At 41.7% G+C, this 21,935-nt stretch overlaps 1 protein-coding gene across 2 annotated transcripts in view; it reads left to right on the top strand.

The window, feature by feature from the left end:
- The window catches only part of GRIK5 (glutamate ionotropic receptor kainate type subunit 5), a 487,066-nt gene that overhangs the window by 272,933 nt on the left and 192,198 nt on the right, over positions 1–21,935 (top strand). For both annotated transcript variants that reach the window (XM_085875712.1, XM_085875713.1), the window contains exon 9: positions 21,102–21,254. In XM_085875712.1, the coding sequence (XP_085731838.1) occupies positions 21,102–21,254 (153 nt within the window). The remainder of the gene's footprint in view (positions 1–21,101; positions 21,255–21,935) is intronic.

Raw genomic sequence — 21,935 nt, forward strand, 5'->3', positions numbered from 1 at the left:
CCTTCTCATTCTTAGTTCCCTCCCATCCTCATCCAACTCATGAGAAGGTTCTTGAAGAGGACCCTTTTTATATGAAGCAGTGGTGCGATGTTGGGTATCTCCCCACCCCAAAAAGGGGAGCACCAGCTTGCTGGTATCCTGGGTCGGAGTGGCGACCCGTGCAGGATTGTGCCCAATAGCCAAGGAGACTGCGAAGGCAGTACCAATGTTCTGAACAGTGTATGGTCCCAATCTCCTCCTCCTCCTCCTCCTCCTCCTCTTCCTGCCTGTGAAAAACCAGGATGACAGTTTAGAGCTGGGTCGGGAACCTAGACTGGACAGCCGAGATGAAAAGTAGGCGTACCTCTCGGCCACCCTGTCAGGCTTACTCAACAAACTGAAAGAAATTGTATGCGCTCCAGATTCTCCAAAGGTAAACCGAACTGCAAAGGCGTTGGATGAACACCAGACACGGAGAGCTCAATAACTACAGCCCTTTTTGTTTATGGTATCAATTTAAAATGTTAAAAGTATTTAAGTGAACTTTTCCTGTCTAAATATTTATAACGGAGTCAGTTTTCAATGCAAAGTTCAGCTTCAAGATTTGTTGTGGCCTTTGCCTGGGTGTGGATGCGGTGCTACTTCAAGAGACACTCGGGGATACTTACTCTCAGGCTCAATGAATAAGGTTAATGAAAGGGCAGTGATTCTTTACCGATGTAAGTTCCTCTGCTGTTATGGTGGCTTTCTTTGTCGCTTCTTCACTCGCGTCCTCACGGGTTCAGCGCAAAAAAATGTTATCCCTAGATATCTGACTTGTCTTAAGGTCACGATGAATGATCGACGTTTCATTTCCTTAAACATTTATGGTCCTGGTGTGAGTGTGGAAAGGAATAAATTATTTTTGGAACTAAGTGACTTTTTATCTCTTACTTACTTTTATAGTTGTTTTTTGTTTTTTTTTTGTTAATGGGAAGATATTTCAACTGTCCTCTTGGTCATCCTGTTGGATTGAATCGAAATGTTGCGGAGCCGCAACAGAGGTCTGCCAAGCCCTTAGAGAAATTACAAAGGGAAATTGAATTAATAGCTGTGTAACGAGTTCTGTGACACCGTCATCCTAAACACTGTCAGTTTAATTGGTTTAAGTGTGTGTGTGTGTGTGTGTGTGTGTGTGTGTGTGTGTGTGTGTGTGTGTGTGTGTGTGTGTGTGTGTGTGTGTGTGTGTGTGTGTGTGTGTGTGTGCCAGATACACACACTGGCTATATTGGACAGAATTTATGTGAATCCAGCAATATTTAATATAACATTAATATAACATCAGCAAAATCTGATATACCACCTGCTCTTTTTTAACATCATCTGATGGTAACAATCTCATTCAAACTTGCTTCACAACAGAGCCACCCGCCCTGGCAGCTTCATGTCCGCTTGTTAGAGAACACTGATTTGTGTGAGGCTTTTAAAACATTTTTGGGAAGACTTTCAAAAAAAGAGAAGTTTAATCGTCTCGGTTTATGATGGGACGATTTAGAGGCACAAATTGTAACTTTTTGGGATTTTTTTTGACAAACAATTTAATAATTTCACAAGCATGGCTGTTAAAAGAACGGCACCCGGTAGAACGCATCCCTCCGCCAGGCTGAACAGTTTACGTTTTGTATCCTACTGATAGGATTTCACCAAAATTTGGTTCGTCCTTGTCATGCACCCAACTTGTCCACCAAATTTCATCCGAATCCGTTCGAAAAAAAATTAGATATCGTGTTCATAGACAGACAGACGGGGGTGAAATCATCACCTTCGTGCACCTTCAGCGGAAGAGGTAGTAATAGGACTGTAATCAGAAGTAGTAAATCATTTCAGTATGCATAAAAATCAGTGACTGTGGGTAAAACGTCACTTCCACAATGATCTCGTTGATTATCGAGTGGAGGGAACAATGGTGCGACTGCAGACGGACCACTCACGTAAACTCCACACAGTACGTTGACTCGATTTTTTATTTTTGAGATCGCTCATTGTAGGCAGATTGGAATTTTGAAACTTTAACCTCGGAATATTACTGCATTGTTGGAGGTAAGTAATCAGGAGAGTGGTTTATGATTTCTTTTCAAACTTGTTTCTGATAAGCGTTGTTGACAATGTTGTGGTATAGTTTTTCTCATCCACCAAACCGGTGTGTTGAGCTGCGCCCAAAGAGATCAGCTTGCTTCGTTCACTCCTCTTGTTGGAAAAGCTTAAAAACTCCTCTCTCTCTCTCGTCTGGAAAATCTCCAGGATTGGATGACCTTCCTATAGGATTTTATAAAGCTTCTTGGCCCCTTTTAGGCTCAGAATGTTGCTGGTTTTTGTGGAGAGTTTTCAGTGTGATGAGCTGTTCTCGAGTGGTGATTACTTTACTTCCCCAAAAAGGGGAGCATCACTTTGTTACCTGCGCGTGTCCAATCGCTCCTTTGACCTCCAATTTCAAGATACTGTCCAAAGTTTCCGCTCGACATACATCCCCCTATTTCGAGATATTGATTCAAGGTGATCAGTCTTATTTTGCACCTCATCAACAAATGCATGATAATATATATTGAATTAGAGATCTCTGGCATATGAATATATTAAATAAGGCAAGTGTGCGTGCGTGCGTGCGTGCGTGCGTGCATGCGTGCGCATTTGAAAATCATATAAAAAGCAGTGCTGTGCCGATCTCCACCAAATATTGCATCCATGTTGGTAGTACCTCGGGGCAGGTAATGGACACACTCCCGCCTTCCCCTCCCTCCCTACCCCCTCCAGCCCATACATACACACAGGGGGGGGGCAGGAGATGAGTGCCACAGTGCAAGTGGTTTACTTACCCCGCTACGGACAGGTTGGATTATTTGTAACAAAAAATATATTTGCCCCACCTCCACCCCAAATTGTCATGCAATTGATTATTTTTCACTTTTTACAGTAACATCTGAGCAGACATTATTTTTAATTAAGGATCGAATGGGGGTAGTCGACAGGGATGTCTTTTACCAAGCAGATTACATTTTTGGACTGTTGTTTCCTTTTTGATTAGATTTCTAAACATCTATGGAATCTGTCAAAGTATCTGCCTCTGCAGATGGTATATGTGTGATAGTGTGGAATACAGATGAAATGTATAAATTGTGTGTTGCTCAGACTATTACAGTGAAGTCTCTTCAGCCTAAATTAACTGGAATAAGTGCCATTCACTGTGGAGGGACCCATGACTGTCCTCCTTGTTGGCATTGCTGGAACAACTTGCCTGGTCTTTCCATGGCATAAGATACCTCGTACATTTCATTGGCGACGCCACCTGGCTTGCCCCACTGTTGGCCTTTTTTCCTTCTCTCTTCTCTGTCTTGCATGATCTTAAATTTGTGTACAAAGTAAAATAAATGAAAAAATTATATCTGTCCCCCTCCCCACCATTTTTGTTGGCTTATTGATTTTTACCTCCACCACCGAAGGTGGATGGGAGGTTATGTTTTCACCCCCTGTTTGTCTGTGAGCAGGATATCTCGAAAGGTTGTAGATGGATTCGGATGAAATTTGGTGGAGAGCTTGGGTAGGTGACACGGACTAAATGATTCGATTTTGATGAAGATCCGAATCTGGATCTGGATCTGAATTTTTTTTTTTTAAGTGATTATTCACCATTGAGTGAGTGATCGGACTAAAACGATATATAGCACGATATCTGAAAAAGTTTGGGACGGATTTGGGTGCAACTTGGTGGATGAGTTGGTTAGATGACAAGAGCAAGCCGATTAAATTTTAGTTCAGGTCCGAATCCAGATTCGGCCCGTCAGTTGATTATAAAACGTAAACTAATCAACCTGGCGGAGGTATGCACTCTACCGAGTGGCCGTTCTAGTATTGTTCTTATCTGTCAGAAGTACATTTTGGCAATTAAAATATCAATGGATGTGCTACTCTGGGGCATAATATCCTTAGTGAGCGAAAAAAAGATAAAAGTTCCATTACTTTGGGAAAAACACAATTTATAAACTTCTTGTGGAGACTCAAGGCAGTTGCTTAAAAGGGCCATCAATATCTGTGATAAGGATTTAAGTACTCTCAGGATTGCTCTTTATTTCGTTTCTGCTCTTTGGCTTTCCTCCATTGTTTTTAAACATATTGTGCCATGACATTTCACATCTTTTGACTCATAATGGATCATCATAGCTTCACTTTAATTAATGCTTATGCTCCAAGTATGAATGCTGATAGATAGGGTTTTTTTAATGTCTGACGATACTGATACATAGTATTGACTTGTGGAATTTTAATATAATTGGGGGTGATTTGAATTGTGCCTTGAATTATAACCTGGACTGGAACAGTGCAGAGAAGAACCCCAGATATTGTCAACCATTGTCAAAGATAATTAAATAAAACATATCCATGGATGTTCCAAATCATTGTCAAAGTTAATTAATTAAAACAGAACCATGAATGTTGTAAACCATTGTCAGATAATTAATTAAAACATATCCATGGATGTTACAAATCATTGTCAAAGTTAATTAATTAAAACAGAACCATGGATGTTCCAAATCATTGTCAAAGTTAATTAATTAAAACATATCCATGGATGTTCCAAATCATTGTGAAAGTTAATTAATTAAAACATAACCCTGGATGTTGTAAACCATTGTCACAGTTAATTAAAACAGAACCCTGGATGTTGTAAACCATTGTCACAGTTAATTAATTAAAACAGAACCATGGATGTTGTAAACCATTGTCACAGTTAATTAAAACAGAACCCTGGATGTTGTAAACCATTGTCACAGTTAATTAATTAAAACATAACCCTGGATGTTGTAAACCATTGTCACAGTTAATTAAAACAGAACCCTGGATGTTGTAAACCATTGTCACAGTTAATTAATTAAAACAGAACCATGGATGTTCAAAACTATTGTCAAAGTTAATGAATTAAAACATAACCCTGGATGTTGTAAACCATTGTCACAGTTAATTAAAACAGAACCCTGGATGTTCACAACCATTGTGAAAGTTAATTAATTAAAACAGAACCCTGTATGTTCTAAACCATTGTCAAAGTTAATAAATTAAAACAGAACCATGGATGTTCTCAACCATTGTAAAAGTTAATTAATTAAAACAGAACCATGGATGTTCCAAACCATTGTGAAAGTCAATTAAAACAGAACCATGGATGTTCCAAATCATTTTCAAAGTTGATTAATTGAAACATTTCCATGGATGTTCCAAATCATTGTCAAAGTTAATTAATTAAAACATATCCATGGATGTTCCAAGTCATTGTCAAAGTTAATTAATTAAAATAGAACCATGGATGTTGTAAACCATTGTCAAAGTTAATAAATTAAAACATAACCCTGGATGTTGTAAACCATTGTCACAGTTAATTAAAACAGAACCCTGGATGTTCAAAACCATTGTGAAAGTTAATTAATTAAAACAGAACCCTGTATGTTCTAAACCATTGTGAAAGTTAATAAATTAAAACAGAACCATGGATGTTCCAAATCATTGTCAAAGTTAATTAATTAAAACATATCCATGGATGTTCCAAGTCATTGTCAAAGTTAATTAATTAAAACAGAACCATGAATGTTCTAAACCATTGTTAAAGTTAATTAATTAAAACAGAACCATGGATGTTCCAAATCATTGTCAAAGTTAATTAATCAAAACATAACCCTGGATGTTCCAAACCATTGTCACAGTTAATTAAAACAGAACCCTGGATGTTCCAAACCATTGTCAAAGTTAATTAATTAAAACAGAACCATGGATGTTCTAAACCATTGTCAAAGTTAATTAATTAAAACAGAACCATGGATGTTCCAAATCATTGTCAAAGTTAATTAATTAAAACATAACCCTGAATGTTCCAAACCATTGTCAAAGTTAATGAATTAAAACAGAACCATGAATGTTCTAAACCATTGTCAAAGTTAATTAATTAAAACAGAACCATGGATGTTCCAAATCATTGTCAAAGTTAATTAATTAAAACAGAACCATGGATGTTCCAAACCATTGTCAAAGCTAATTAATTAAAACAGAACCATGGATATTCCAAACCATTGTGAAAGTTAATTAATTAAAACAGAACCATGGATGTTCTAAACCATTGTGAAAGTTAATTAATTAAAACAGAACCATGGATGTTCCAAATCATTGTGAAAGTTAAATAATTAAAACAGAACCATGGATGTTCCAAATCATTGTGAAAGTCAATTAATTAAAACAGAACCATGAATGTTCTAAACCATTGTCAAAGTCAATTAATTAAAACAGAACCATGAATGTTCTAAACCATTGTCAAAGTCAATTTATTAATACAGAACCATGGATGTTCCAAACCATTGTGAAAGTCAATTAATTAAAACAGAACCATGGATGTTCCAAATCATTGTCAAAGTTAATTAATTAAAACATATCCATGGATGTTCCAAATCATTGTGAAAGTTAATTAAGTAAAACAGAACCATTGATGTTCTAAACCATTGTGAAAGTTAATTAATTAAAACAGAACCATGGATGTTCCAAATCATTGTCAAAGTTAATTAATTAAAACAGAACCATGGATGTTCGAAAACCATTGTGAAAGTTAATTAATTAAAACTGAACCATGGATGTTCCAAATCATTGTCAAAGTCAATTTATTAATACAGAACCATGGATGTTCTAAACCATTGTCAAAGTCAATTAATTAAAACAGAACCCTGGATGTTCTAAACCATTGTCAAAGTCAATTAATTAAAACAGAACCCTGGATGTTCTAAACCATTGTGAAAGTTAATTAATTAAAACAGAACCATGGATGTTCCAAATCATTGTGAAAGTTAAATAATTAAAACAGAACCATGGATGTTCCAAATCATTGTGAAAGTCAATTAATTAAAACAGAACCATGAATGTTCTAAACCATTGTCAAAGTCAATTAATTAAAACAGAACCATGAATGTTCTAAACCATTGTGAAAGTCAATTAATTAAAACAGAACCCTGGATGTTCTAAACCATTGTGAAAGTCAATTAATTTATACAGAACCAGAGATGTTCTAAACCATTGTAAAAGTTAATTAATTAAAACATAACCCTGGATGTTCCAAACCATTGTCAAAGTTAATTAATTAAAACAGAACCATGGATGTTCTAAACCATTGTAAAAGTCAATTATTTAAAACAGAACCATGGATGTTCTAAACCATTGTCAGAAATAATTAATTGATACAACACTCATTGTTGTAGGAAGTGTGAGGAAATAGCCCACTTGAGTATATAGTTATTACGAGGTTGAAGGAATGGACAGATAATTTGCAGCAAGTAGCAAAATGGGAGAAATTTGGAGATAAAGAGGGTGCAGCGACTGCAGTCAGTGGTGAGGGAGCAGCAAGTGTAGGTGGTGGTGAGAGTTCAGCGAGTGCAGACAGTGGAGAGGGTGCAGCGACTGAAGTTAGTGGTGAGGAAGCAGCGAGTGCAGGCAGTGGTGAGGGTGCAGCGAATGCAGGCAGTGATGAGGGTGTAGCAAGTGTAGGGGGTTGTGTAGGTACAACAACAGAGATTGGTAAGAATGAGGTATGAGAGACAGTTTTTGTGGGGGATGAGACAATTAAATATGTAGAATCTTAATTCTGTAGGAAGGATCATAGTAATAGAGTTCTTTGCAGTTTTTAAGGAGCAGGAATTAGGGACATTGAAGGAAGGATAAACAATATTGTATCAGGTCATGGCAGGAATAAGTTGGTTGTGGTACACCGAGGAGCGAATGATGTTGGGTAAGTTTAATCAGAGGTTTTGAAAAACAGATACTGGATATGGGGTAAGCGACTGAAAGCAAAGGGTTGTGACAGGTGGGATTAATGTTTTCTGGGATTCTCCCAAGCTAAGAAAATGAAATAGAAATTACGAGAAGAGCAATGGATGTCAACCAATGGCTGTAAGAATCGTGTGGGGGAAGAGTATTGATTTTGGGGGATTTTAACTTGCTAGAGATAGATTGGGTCCAGGAATTGGGAAAGGGCAGAGCAGATGAGGATTTCCGAGTTTTAGTCCAGGATTGCTTTTTTAACCCAGTTTGTAGATTAGCCCACTCGGGGGAGTGCAGTGTCAGACCTTTTAAGTAACGATCCAAATATGGTGGAGGAGGTGGAGGTAGTGAAGCATTTTGCATAAAGTGATCATAACATTGTGTGTGCAAGGATTCTGTGAAGAGTTAGAGATCAGGATAGTAGGGTAAAGCTATTAGATTTCAGGAAGGCAAACATTGGGCGTAAGAGGAGAGAGTTGGGTGATGCAAATGGGGAGAAGCTAACAACAGGATAATCTGCATCAGAAAAATTGGAAAACTTCAAGGAGAAAATGTGTAAAGTGCAGACTAAGTACATTCCAATGAGGTGTAAAACTAGAAGCAGAAAGAGGCCAGGATGGCTGAATAGTGAGATACAATCAGGTCAGGTCAGGTATGGGAGCATGCGCCAGAGCAGCACATCGCTGCGTCCATTTTCCGCCGGTACTCCAGGGGCCTCTGTCTGGCCATCCCCCAGGCAGATGCTTGGCCCATCCTCATCTCCTTGAGATGCTGATCAACCTGCTGCAACAATGAGGCACGCGATCGGCCCATTGGCCTCCTCCACTCACGAGACCCCCTCGCTGAGAGAATCTGGTGAGCAGGATCAGCGTCAGGAAAATGAGCCACATGTCCATACAGCTGCCGTTGACGCTCACGGACTATGCAGGGAACACATCTCATTGGAGTCTCTCTCAGCAACCGCTCGTTGGACACAAAGTCCGACCAGCGATAGCCAAGGATTATCCAAAGACACCTGGTCCCAAATAAATTAAGTCTCCCACTCAGATCCTTGGCCAGAGTCCAAGTCTCACATCTACAGAGCCAGACTGGAAGTACCAAGGACCTGAAGACTCAGACTTTCGTCCTCCCGCACAGGTACCGGCAGCGCCACACCCCATGATCCAGTGAATCCATGACTCCCCAGGCCCAACCCAGACATCTGTTGACCTTTGGTCACAGCAAGCAGAGACATGAATATCACTGCCAAGGTTCGTGAATCTCTCCGTGACCTCAGCATCCTCACCACAAACAGGTACAGACAGGATAGCACTATCCAAGATGTCATTAAAAGCCTGGATCTTAGTTTTGACCTTGCCAATCTTAGATGCCAATTATCCAAAATGCCTTGGTTTCTACAGCGTGAAGCCGAGAAAGGTGGGAGGCAGGAGCACCAGCCCAGATGGGAGAGCAGTACTCCATCATGCTGCGGACAAAAGCTTTGTAAGTGGTCAGGAGATCAGGTAGGACGAGGAATGATTTTGCACGACGGATGATTCCCAGTCGGCGACTGGTTTTGGAGACGAGGTTTGAAATGTGGCTTCCCCAGGAAAGGTCATGGCAGATAGTGAGACCCAGAAGCTTGAAAGAAAGGACTTCTTTCAGAGGATTGTTGAGAAAGTGGATGGGGGGGGGGTTCTAAACGGTCCTTTCGGAGAGACATGATGAGAGTGTGAGATTTGTCCGGATTGAAAGACATGTTCCACGTGTTGGACCAGTTTGTGATTTCATCCAGATCTGCAGTGAGCGAAGAAGCTGCTGCTTGCCGGTCTGAGGAATGACCAATGGTACGGCAGAGGGTGGAGTCATCAGCAAAGAGATATAGAGGATTTTCCAGAGTCGGAGAGATCATTGATGAAAACCAGTAAAAGAACAGGGCCCAGAATGCTACCTTGAGGAACTTCAGCCTGGACAGGAAGAGGGGATGAAAGAACTCCATTTCGGGCCACACAGTGACTGCGACAGGAGAGAAAGTCTATGAGCCATGAGTGGAGATGGCCTTGGATACCATAGGAAGAGAGTTTGGTGAGCAGGGCAGGGTGCCAGACCATGTCAAAAGCACGTGATATGTCCAGGGATACGGCTCGGATTTGTCTGGCATTGAGGATCTTCATCCATTGTTGGGAGAGCAGAAGCAACATATCCAGGGTTGACTGACATGGTCTGAAACCAAATTGATGATCGGAAATCAGGCCATTGAAGAAGAGGAAGGATTTATTGTCAGAAGTGATGATGGATTCCATAACCTTGCTGATGATTGGGAGAAGGCTGATTGGTCTGTAGTTGCAGGGATCTGTTTTTGCACCTTTTTTATGCAGGGCATTGATGTTTGCTGTTTTCAAAGCAGATGGCAGATGACCTTGAGCAAATGAGAGGTTGAATAGAACAGAGAGAGGGTGAGCAAGAGCAGAAGTGCATGCGTTGAGGACACGTGGGCTGATGCCATCTGGACCGGTTGCAGAATCTGAGTCGAGGTTTGACAGCAAGCTCTCCACCTTGTCAGGAGAAAAGGACACAGAGTCCAGGGACAGAGGGGTACGATTGGGTAAGGTGGGTAGAGAAAGTGATGGGTTTTGGACACAAGATTAAGCTGCAAACACCGAGTTTAGGCATTCAGCTTTTTCACGTGCGGTATCAGCAGTGCAGCTATTTGAGATATGGGAGGGATGGAGGGAGAACATACACCAGAAACAGATTTGATTAGACGCCACCAGGATTTTGAGGAGGGACAGAGGTTTGAGAGTTCAGACTTGAGATTAAAAAGATGTTATTTTCTGGCTCTCCTGAGGGTAGATACACACTTGTTCCGAGCTTTATTGAAGGAACTGAGATTACCCTCAGTTGGGTTTGCTTTTCATGAGGCAAAGGCAAGTTATTTCAGGACAACTGCCTCACCACAAGCTTCAGTGAACCAAGGGCGGGAGGAAGGGTAGGATAACTGAAAACGAGAGGGGATAAATCTGTGCATGAGGGAGAACAAGTTTCTTTGAAAGAATTCCCAGGATGAGTTGATGTTGGAGAAAGTAGCGATGGGAGACCAGTCTCGAAGTTTGATGGCTGCTTGGAGACCCTGCCAGTCGGCTTGAGTGAAATGCCAGACTCGACGGTGCTGAGATGGTTCTCTGGTAATAGCCAAAGAGATGTCCACTTTGACAAGGACGTGGTCAGAAGAACCATTGGAGCAGATGAAGAGCAGCAGATGTTGTCAGGGAAATTTGTCAAAATCCGATCCAGAAGAGATGGGGTATCATTGGTTGAGATCCGGGTGGAGAAGTTGACCGATTTGAGTCAGTCCCAATGAGTCGCAGAAATATTTTGCTGAGGTGCCATGACAGGTGAGAGAGGTACCCACACCGAGCCAACTGGAATGATGACAATTGAAGTCGCCACATATGAGGAAGAGAGAGTTTGGATGAGAAGACAGAAGTTGGTCCATGTTTTCGAATAGTGAGGTGTAGATGGAGTCATCACTGTTAGGTGGACGATACAGTCCACATCTAAACATGAGGTGGGAGTGGAGGGAAGCCGTAGCCAGAGGAATTCCTGGGGGGGGGGTGAGGGCAGTGCATGGAGAGTGAGGAATAGAGTCTTTGATGAAGAGAGCAACTCCTCCACCAGGACGAGGCTCAGGTCTGTCATACCGGAGGAGGGAGTAACCAGGGAGAGATACTTGGGAGTCAGGCACGTCTTGGGTGAGGAAAGTTTCTGTTAGGCAGATTATTTCTGGTTTGTCAATAGCAACCTGTATGGAAAGATCTGAAAGGCTTGAGCGAAGGCCCCGGATGTTTGAGGTCCACCCTTTTAATGAAGAGGTAGGGGAGGAGGCTTTGGGTGCAAGGGGTGGGGGGGAGGGGAGGGTCGGACAAAGGACGAGGGGGGTAAGGAGCGTTGTTGAAAGAGTGTGGGGGTTGCAGAATAGCTATGGGAGGGGGCCGAATGAGGAGGAGAAAAGGCTCTGTGGTGCTGGGGAGAGGGGGGACAAGAGAGGGGAAAGAAGGCAGTTGAGGATTTGAGGAGCTGGAGTGAAGAGATGGAGGTGAGAGGGCAGTGGAAGGAGGCAGCTTTGTGGATGGGAGGGGGGACAACTTTGAGAAGGATGAGTGAGGGGGATGAATGGTGGGAGAAAGGTGAGGGGGGAGTTTTTGAGAGAGGTGAGAGGGAGGCTGGAGGGAGAAGAGTGTGATGGTTGCTTTGAGAGTGAGGGGTGAGTTGGCACCGAAGTTGGAAAAAAAGAATTGTTGGTGGAAAGTGAACATTCATAGCAAACTGGGGTTTTTTTTTTTTAAGTTTTAGGTCAGAGATGCGATTTAACATAATTCTTGATGGATGCAATAAAGGCGAATTCATAAAATGGAGAGAAGAAACGCTGTAACAGCTGGATTTTTTTAGGCAAGGTATGAAGGAGAAGTTGAATTGAGAGCAGTCTGTTTAAATAGCAGAAGAGTAGTGCATTATGATCCAGGAAAGAGAACCGCATGTATGAAAGAGTAAGACGAAGCATTATAAGAGATCGTTTTTGTTTTTATTATTAATGTTTGAGAGAGTTTTCAACAGATTAGGTCATGGAAGTGTTGTTGAAAAAATCGAGGAAGAAGAAGAGGAGGAAGAGGAAAGGAGATGAAGAAGAAGAATCTTGACTCGTGAGTGTGCAAGGAGAAAGGTTGCATTTTTTTGTTTGTTTTTTTCTTTTTTATTTAAGATAAGAAATAGAGTGATTAGTTGGGAGGGATGGGGGACGTTAGGAAAGCAGGGAAGGTCCAAGTTGAAGGCAATGGGGATAAAAACAAATAAACTTGATCGTACACTGATGGGAACCGGTATGCCTCATGCCTCAAGGGTAGGCCTCAAGCACCCGGTAAGACAAGGTCGACAAAATCTCACAAAATAGCATGATTTTTGAAATAAACCCGAACTAGGAACACACAGTAACATGTAGGTGAGAAAATAAACAGTTAAAATGGGACAGATAACGACCGGAAACTTAACTTTGAGATCGTCAGCTGAGAGCCCCAAAGGAGACCTGTAGACGCTCCAGAACCGGAAGTCCTAGTTGTTGCAGTCTTGGCAATCACCCTTCCCTTTACAGAGAGGGACAACAAGTCCCCTCTTCCAGTCAGTTGGGATGATGCTTGTGTTCCACGCAGAGCACAGAACTGCATGCAATTACACGAATACTGCATTTCCACCAGCCTTGAAAAGTTCAGCATGGATGCCACAGATCCATTGACCTTTACCCCATTTCAACCGGTTCACCGCAGCCTGTGTTTCCACAAACGAAGATGGACCACAGATGATTTGAGTGTCAGCAATAGGGATTGTAACACCCCTGACGTTCAACTTGACAGCTGGTGGATCAGCCTGGTACAATCGCTCAAAGTAACCGGCCCAACGGGCCTTCACTTCGGACTCCTCTGTCAAGAGGACCACACTCTGCTCTAACCAAAGTACACCGAGGGACTGGCTTGGACGAATGCAATGCGCGAATTCCCCTGTAAGTAGGACGAGAATCACTTGACCACAAGTGATGCTCCACCCCCTCACAGATTCCTCGCACATCGGCCTCCTTGTCCACCCTTAGTGCATGTGCAGTTTTACACCTAAGCTCCCTGAACAGCTCAGCTCTGCCATTCAGCCTGGCCCTGCGAATCTGGGCAATGATATCCAGTTTCCCTTGAGAGACAAAATTCTTCTTCGCCCTATGGTGAGTTCCAAGACATCCACTGGCAACATCAAGGACGGTGGTCTTGAAGGCACTCCACAACTCTTTTGGATCCCCCAAAGCATCCAGACCCCCAAATCTCCATTCAGCCTATTCGCAAACTCCTCAGCTACCCTCTCATCCTTGAGCTTGCCAACATCCAGCCTAGGTTGGGATGGTACCATTCTCTTGGATTTAAGGTGCAACTTGAGAGTTGCTACAACAAGCTGGTTTTCAGTATTGAGGAACTGAGCACTCCGGTTGACCCTGCAGTTCTGGATCATCCTCCACCAAGCATCAACGAGCACATGGTCAATCTCCTTTGCCACACCACCAGCGTTGGAATACCAAGGCCAATGATGAGCTTGTGAGCATTGAAACCATGAACCAGCCACCCGAAGTCCATGACTTCTTGCAAAGTCAAGGAACTTTGTGCTATTCTGGTTCACAGTTCCAGACCCATGGGGACCAACACACATCTCATAACCATCCCTATCAGTTCCAGTCGATGCATTGAAATCCCCCAAGACGAGAAGTGTATCTCGCCTGCTGCACGAATAAACCACAGACTCAAGCGTGGCGTAGAATGCGTCCTTCATGGTGAGATCACTCGCCTTAGTCAGAGCATAAACAGAGACCAGGGAAATGACATTCAAGGAGTGACGAATCCTTCGTCTCATAATACGCTCGTTGACTGGTGTTACCTCAATTATCATTGGAGTCAACTTATTGGACACAGCTACAGCAACTCCTTGGACATGGTAACCATCAGGGTGACCAGACCAATTGAAGGTGTCACCACCCACCATGATCTCACCGCAATCCAGTCTCCGAACCTCGGAGTGCTGCAATACCGATCTCCAAACGCTTGAGCTCAGATGATAACAGACACAGGTGATCATCCTCTCTTAGGGATAGGACATTCCAGGCACCCACCCGAAGGAACCACCTCAGGTTAACCCAAGGAGACCACCGTCTGGTGGACGACACCTCAGCACCACCCCGACACTCTGCCGCAATCTGACCCAGGAATGTTACCCCGTGGTTTCCCCCCTCTCATCAAAGAATGGGGGTCTGAAGGTTTTGCCCCACTCTTGTTATCCTGTTAGCTGCCCTGTGAAGGGAAGCTGCACAGGAGGTACTCCCACAGAGTGGGTTTTCATATTTTTTTATGCTTCGAGAATGTTTTGCGGAATGAAGGGTTTTACGGTGGCCGGAGTGCAAATCCTGCCACCAACCTCCTAATAAGAAGTAACCCAACTGCAGGAGGACGTCCGCAGACACATTTGGACACTAGATATGGATGGCCGTTGGCTCACAAGGAGCTCCTCTGCCCTTTGACAGGTTTTGGTCTTCATCCTGCTGGGTGTCCATATCATACACCCTCCTCACCAGGAAACCTGGTGGGGGAGACGGGTTCGTCACCGACAACTCGACCATGGAGCAGGTTAGTACCGGTTGACACGGTACCTGTGGCAAGTCACAGATCTAATCTGACCTGACCCTGACCTGACTACAAGGAGTGAGATAAGGAATGACATTTAGGTATTACAACTCATGTAGAACGTTTTAATGATAATTATGACTTCATAGGTCATGTGGTGTTGCAGCCATGTTTGGTTATTTTTTTTAACCTTCATATATCTCCGAAACAGCTGAACAGATTGAGGCGAAACTTTACATGAATGACTGCCTTTCCATGAGGAACAAAAAGTTTCCCACCTATGACGTCATAGGTCACATGGTTTGGCAGCCTTATTGGATTTACCCTCAAACATTTGAAAATCTTCTCCAGAATGGCTGGACAGATCGAGGGGAAACTTCACACACCTGTTCCCCAAGCCTTGGGGAAACAAGGGTGTTCATGCATTGATAGGTCACATGGTTTGGCAATCATTTTGGATTGAAGGAAAATATTTTTTAAATTTTCTCTTTAACTGCTGCACCAATCTGTGTGAAACTTCAATTTTATGATGTAGTAGTGATGAGGAATATATGTTTTAACTTTCAACCTATCAGCCACATGGTTTGGCAGGCAGAATTGCTTAATTTTTTTTTCATCTGAGTTCTTTTTTATTTTTTTTGAATAAGGCTCACTTGGCTGCACCTGGATGTGTTTGAGGGTGAAGGAGTAGCAGCTGAAACCTGAGTCCTATCGAGTTTCCTCCTGATGGCTTCATCTTTGCTTTTTGTTTGTTTTGTTTCTTTCTGATGACTCCAATGCAGTACCTATTTTCTTTTGGCTTCCATTTGATTTGAATTTAATTTTTTAACTACAAATTTGCCGCCAGAAGTGTCGGATCGCAGCTGAGAGTATTTATCAAGGAGGTGAGAAAGTGCTTTGAAAGAAGATTCAGGTTGGAGTGGAGGAAGTAAAGGAACAGCTCGGAAATCTAAGAGTAGATAAGGCTTCAGGGCCAGATAATATGCACCCGAGAGTGTTGAGGGAAGTGGCTAAGCAGGTAAGCGAGATGTCCACGGATATTTTCAATAGCTCACTCGAGTTAGGACAGGTACCCAACAATTATGGATAACCATTAAGAAATTTTCCCTCACCTTGACAATTTCGTTTGGATGCTGAAAATTGTGTTAAAGAGCCGATTTTTGAGGGAGAAGCGTGATGACAGCCAATATCTAGACTAGCTTACCAGAGTGAAGACAGGTGCCAGAGGATTGGAGAATAGCAAATGTAACATCATTATTTAATGCATGGAATAGTCTCCATTGAAAAGTAGTGGCAGCAGAAGCAGGACATAAGTTTAAATTAGAATTAGATGGGTACCTGGAAGTTATGGAGATGGAGGGGTTTAGGGATGTTGGCAGGAATTTTAGAAAGGTTGAGCATTGATGGGTGATCATATGCATGTGTGCGGAGTGTTGGTGGTAGGGGTCTCATCAAGGGGTGTTGTGTAGTTGATGTTCTGTGTTTCCCACCCAAGAACCACCTTCGCCCTCCCTCCACCTGCAAAGGAAAAAAAACTGTAAAAAAGTTTTTTTTTTGCATTTTCTCTTTTTTACAAATTGATCTTGTGTTGATGTGACGCAGGCACGATAGGCTGAATGGCCTCCTCCTACGTCTAGATTCCTTGTGATTCCTTGTGAACTCTAGATGTTCCAAACCATTATCAGAGTTAATTAATACTCCTCTGTGGATGAATGGAGAATTCAACATCCTACAGATTCTTTCCTTGTGAATATCATTAATACGGATCGGATTCTATTTTGAATTTGTATTGACCTGAAGTTGGGTTCGGAGCTATTATAAACAGACGGAATTGCATCGTCTTCTTCTTTTTGGCGATTACTAATTTTAGGATCTCCTCCTCTCAGAGAGGTTGTTCTCATTGAAGTTGAATAATTATGTTTTCAAACTCCCATTTTGAAGAAGTGTTTCAAAAGTAGATTAGTTGTTTGAGAAGGCCAATCGTGGGCATCCGTGTCAATCAAATTGAAATGAAAGCATTTTTGGGGTATTCAGTTACTGTATTTACTGAAATCTCTTTGCTATTAAGAATGTGCAGGATGGTGCAACAGATTAATTTTCACAGAAGATCTGTCTCTGCTAAATTGTGAGCAATGGGATAGACTAGCACTCCGTTTGTTACTGAATGATCTTGGACAATCACGAGACTCTGGAAATGGGCACGGTGCGAAGATTAGATTGACTCCCAGTGGAGTTTTATTAGACCTGTGGGTCCCTCTTCGGTCCTGAACTTTGTTGGCCTCAAATATCATGGTATACGCCTCGGAACTGTAAGTATGGAGAAAGTGTACTCGGAGTGTTTTGAGGTTGCCCTTTAAAGAAAACTTTGCAAGTAGTGTTTGTTTTTCTCTACAGATCGAGGCTCATGGAAAAGTGAGAACAACGCGGCAGCCGCGATGCTCTGGCCGATAATTAAAACTGTGCAACCTCTGTTGGTTTTAATAAAACGCATTCAAAAGTGGGAATAGCAAGCATTGGCTGCATCCTGGTTCCTCGAGTTTCCATCAAATGGATGAAGCTGGGATCGGACCAAGGCTTCATGGACATTGTGAGCAGGATCATGGTGTCCTGGTTCATGGTGGTTACATGTCTCCTGTACAGACAATTCTCCCTTAGTTGGAGACTTCTGGCCCACTCCTTTCTGTGTTGTGTAGTTTAAGTGGATTATTCACAGGGGAACGTTTTCGTTTCTTGCAGATTGGAAGGATTTAACCCAGTTGTTGGCATGATACTCCAACATGTTGAATGCCAAGCAGACTTTTATAATAAGCTGAATCTATGCATCTTACACAATGGAGGTTGTCATGAATTAATTAACCCCTGCTTTTACAACCCTCTGTTTAAGGCTATTCCTATAGATCATACCTTTATTGACCACTTTTTAGGAGACAAAAACAATCCATAAACTGTCTGATTTAGTACCCAGTTTGAGTTCTTAGATCTTTGTTGCTTCACTCACCCATGGGGCAGGTATTCAATCAGGGCTGCATGTTTCCCAGGTATTATGTGCAGGTACTTCCAAATGCCATTCAAAGCCTGAAACTGCACTGGGAACCGAATTGTTATGCAGCTGATACACCTACCGAGTTCGAGTTTCCCCCAATATAAGGCTTATTATTCCGAGGAAAGATGTTTCAGTTTTCATTTGACAGTTTGACAACCATTATATTTAAGAGCTCTGTGATCTTGTCAGTAACCAACCCACAAGCTTTATATCGAATTTGCATCAAATCCATTTGTGATGTCCTGAGAAGTTACAGGTAAGGAGATGGGTTACCAATTTAATAAACTAAGTCCCCCATCCATCCAAATTTGGTTAAAGCTTATGATCATAGCCTTTACCCAAAAGGACTGGTGAGTTGTTCAGATTCTATTTTCGATATGTCATTTTTTTGTATCGCTGAAGTGTGGTATTTCTGAGATACGGTATCGCTGAGATGTAGTATTTCTGAGACGTCGTATTTCTGACATGTAGTATTTCTGAGATGTGGTATTTCTGAGATGTAGTATTTCTGAGATGTAGTATTTCTGAGATGTAGTATTTCTGAGATGTGGTATTTCTGAGATGTGGTATTTCTGAGATGTGGTATTTCTGAGTTGTAGTATTTCTGAGATGTGGTATTTCTGAGATGTGGTATTTCTGAGATGTGGTATTTCTGAGATGTGGTATTTCTGAGAAGTAGAATTTGTGAGATGTGGTATTTTTGAGATGTGGTATTTCTGAGATGTGGTATTTCTGAGATGTAGTATTTCTGAGATGTCGTATTTCTGAGATGTGGTATTTCTGAGAGGTGGTATTTCTGAGAAGTAGAATTTGTGAGATGTGGTATTTCTGAGATGTGGTATTTCTGCAATGTGGTATTTCTGAGATGTGGTATTTCTGACACGTAGTATTTCTGAGATGTGGTATTTCGGAGATGTGGTATTTCTGAGAGGTGGTATTTCTGAGATGTAGTATTTCTGCAATGTGGTATTTCTGACACGTAGTATTTCTGAGATGTGGTATTTCTGAGATGTGGTATTTCTGAGATGTGGTATTTCTGAGAGGTGGTATTTCTGAGATGTGGTATTTCTGAGATGTGGTATTTCTGAGATGTGGTATTTCTGAGAGGTGGTATTTCTGAGATGTAGTATTTCTGCAATGTGGTATTTCTGACACGTAGTATTTCTGAGATGTAGTATTTCTGAGATGTGGTATTTCTGAGATGTAGTATTTCTGAGATGTGGTATTTCTGAGATGTAGTATTTCTGAGGTGGTATTTCTGAGTTGTAGTATTTCTGAGATGTGGTATTTCTGAGATGTGGTATTTCTGAGATGTGGTATTTGTGAGATGTGGTATTTTTGAGATGTGGTATTTCTGAGATGTGGTATTTCTGAGATGTGGTATTTCTGAGATGTAGTATTTCTGAGATGTCGTATTTCTGAGATGTGGTATTTCTGAGAGGTGGTATTTCTGAGAAGTAGAATTTGTGAGATGTGGTATTTTTGAGATGTGGTATTTCTGAGATGTGGTATTTCTGAGATGTGGTATTTCTGACACGTAGTATTTCTGAGATGTGGTATTTCGGAGATGTGGTATTTCTGAGAGGTGGTATTTCTGAGATGTAGTATTTCTGCAATGTGGTATTTCTGACACGTAGTATTTCTGAGATGTGGTATTTCTGAGATGTGGTATTTCTGAGATGTGGTATTTCTGAGAGGTGGTATTTCTGAGATGTGGTATTTCTGAGATGTGGTATTTCTGAGATGTGGTATTTCTGAGAGGTAGTATTTCTGCAATGTGGTATTTCTGAGACGTGGTATTTCTGACACGTAGTATTTCTGAGATGTAGTATTTCTGACACGTAGTATTTCTGAGATGTGGTATTTCTGAGATGTGGTATTTCTGAGATGTGGTATTTCTGAGATGTGGTATTTCTGAGATGTGGTATTTCTGAGATGTGGTATCTCTTTTTCATGTGTATGTTGAGTGGATTTGTCCACTTTCTTTATGTTCATTGCTACATGGTGTTTAGCAGACTTCCCATTGCTTGTTTATCTTTGCGATGAAAACTCCATGTCCTGAAGTCATCGAGGAAACAATGAACGAGACTTCATTTTTTTAAACTACAAGAAGTTGTCGGCTGACTCATTTGCCCGACTTTGATTATTGCTCGGTTTTCATTATCATAATAATACTAATAATAACGTGACTTCTCGTCAATGCACCAAAGGAACCTTAATGCAGGAGGAGGCCATTATGTCCATCAAATCATGCACAATTGTTGCAAACTTATGGTTGCTTGTCTGTACTCTATCCTTTTTAAATGCAACGAAACAGCATGTTCCATTTTTACAAGCTTTTGCATGACTCGACCGGGCTTCGAACAGCCGACATCCCAGACTCAGAGCGGACGGTCAAAAAGAATATCAGATAAATCGAAACGTTCTGCCTACCTGCAACGAATTCAGCCGAATGCGTCATCCGAGTGACTAAATCCCATTTCTGTTTTGATGAATCAGTAAATTAGGGTAACATTTGTCATGGCAACCAGTGCCACCATGATCTTTATCCAAGACTTATCCACAGCAATATCTGCTGCAATATTGCCGCATTCTGCTGTAGTTTGGGCCACGTTACACGTTTTTCAGTTTTTCACTCTGAAAGAAGACTCGATTTGTTGACACCATTCCGACTTTCCTAAGGCGAGCGAATACGTGATTTGATTGGCCAAACAGGTTGGCTCGATCACCCATTTTAGTTCCCGAAAACGATGTTTTATTCAGCTGTTCAAAAATTCCGCCAAAATGGGCAAACCAAAAATGGGATCAGTCGGAAAAATTAAGTTTGATAATTATTTCATTGTAAATTTCAAGGGGTTTTCAAATTCTACCATGGAGGGGAACACAAGACGAGCAGCTCCAATGGTACGCCCCAGATTGGATATGTAGTTTTGTCTGATACGTATGATTGAATATGTTGGTTTTTCTTCGGTGTAAGGACCTTTCATTGTATGTTGGATTTTTTTTTTTTTTGGTCTTCCGAATAAAATAAAAGTCTCTTTCTCTTCTCTCTTCTCTCTTTCCCTTCCTTCTGTTAGCTGAAGGCAGGATTGTTGTTTGATGCCTTGCATGGAGTGGTGAGGGCAGCTCGAGCACTCAACAGGAGCCAGGCACTTGCTGTGCAACCACTTTCTTGCTCTTCGACACGTGTCTGGTATCACGGGACCAGCTTGTTGAACTACCTCCGCATGGCAAGCAGCACCCGGCGTGCCAAAAAGACCTTCACTCGCACCTTGCACTCTTCCCAAAATACTTCACATCAAAGCAGTACTTCTCAGCACTGCCATTTGAACCAAAACCTTCCATTTTACTTTTTATTCCCTTTTACTGCTTGACATCGTCAGGCATACAACGACCATAGTTTAATCATCCCACGGATAAATTTAACCTTGTTCTGATAGGAAAAGGTAGTCAGTGAAGCAGCTCTGACGTCATCATTGTTAAACCGTTAAACAGTCGGAAAGAACAGTTGCAGGTGAAGAAGAACTTTTTAATATTGCATGGAAGTCTAAACTGTGACATTGAATGTCATGGGTGCAAGAACATGGAGGTAAACAGAAGCAGTTCGGAGGTTGATCGGAAATTATTTATTTGCAGCCAAGTCAGTGTTACGTACTTGTATTTTCTCTGAATATAATTCTTGACGTTGACATTATTGAAAATGAGAACTGCACTCAGTGGAGCGCATACCTCGGCCAGACTGAACAGTAAATGTTTTGTATCCCACTGATAGGCTGAATCTGGATCCGGGCCAAAACAAAAATCTAATCTCTCACTGGTGAAGAATCACTTTTTAAAAATCTAAAATTCTCGGTTCCGGATCCGGAGCTTCACCAAAATCGAATCAATTCTTTCTTATCATGCACTCAACC

Source organism: Eptatretus burgeri, chromosome 3 (assembly GCF_056783735.1).
Source record: "Eptatretus burgeri isolate ZD-2024b chromosome 3, Ebu_testis_v1, whole genome shotgun sequence".
NCBI classification, from domain to species: Eukaryota; Metazoa; Chordata; class Myxini; order Myxiniformes; family Myxinidae; genus Eptatretus; species Eptatretus burgeri.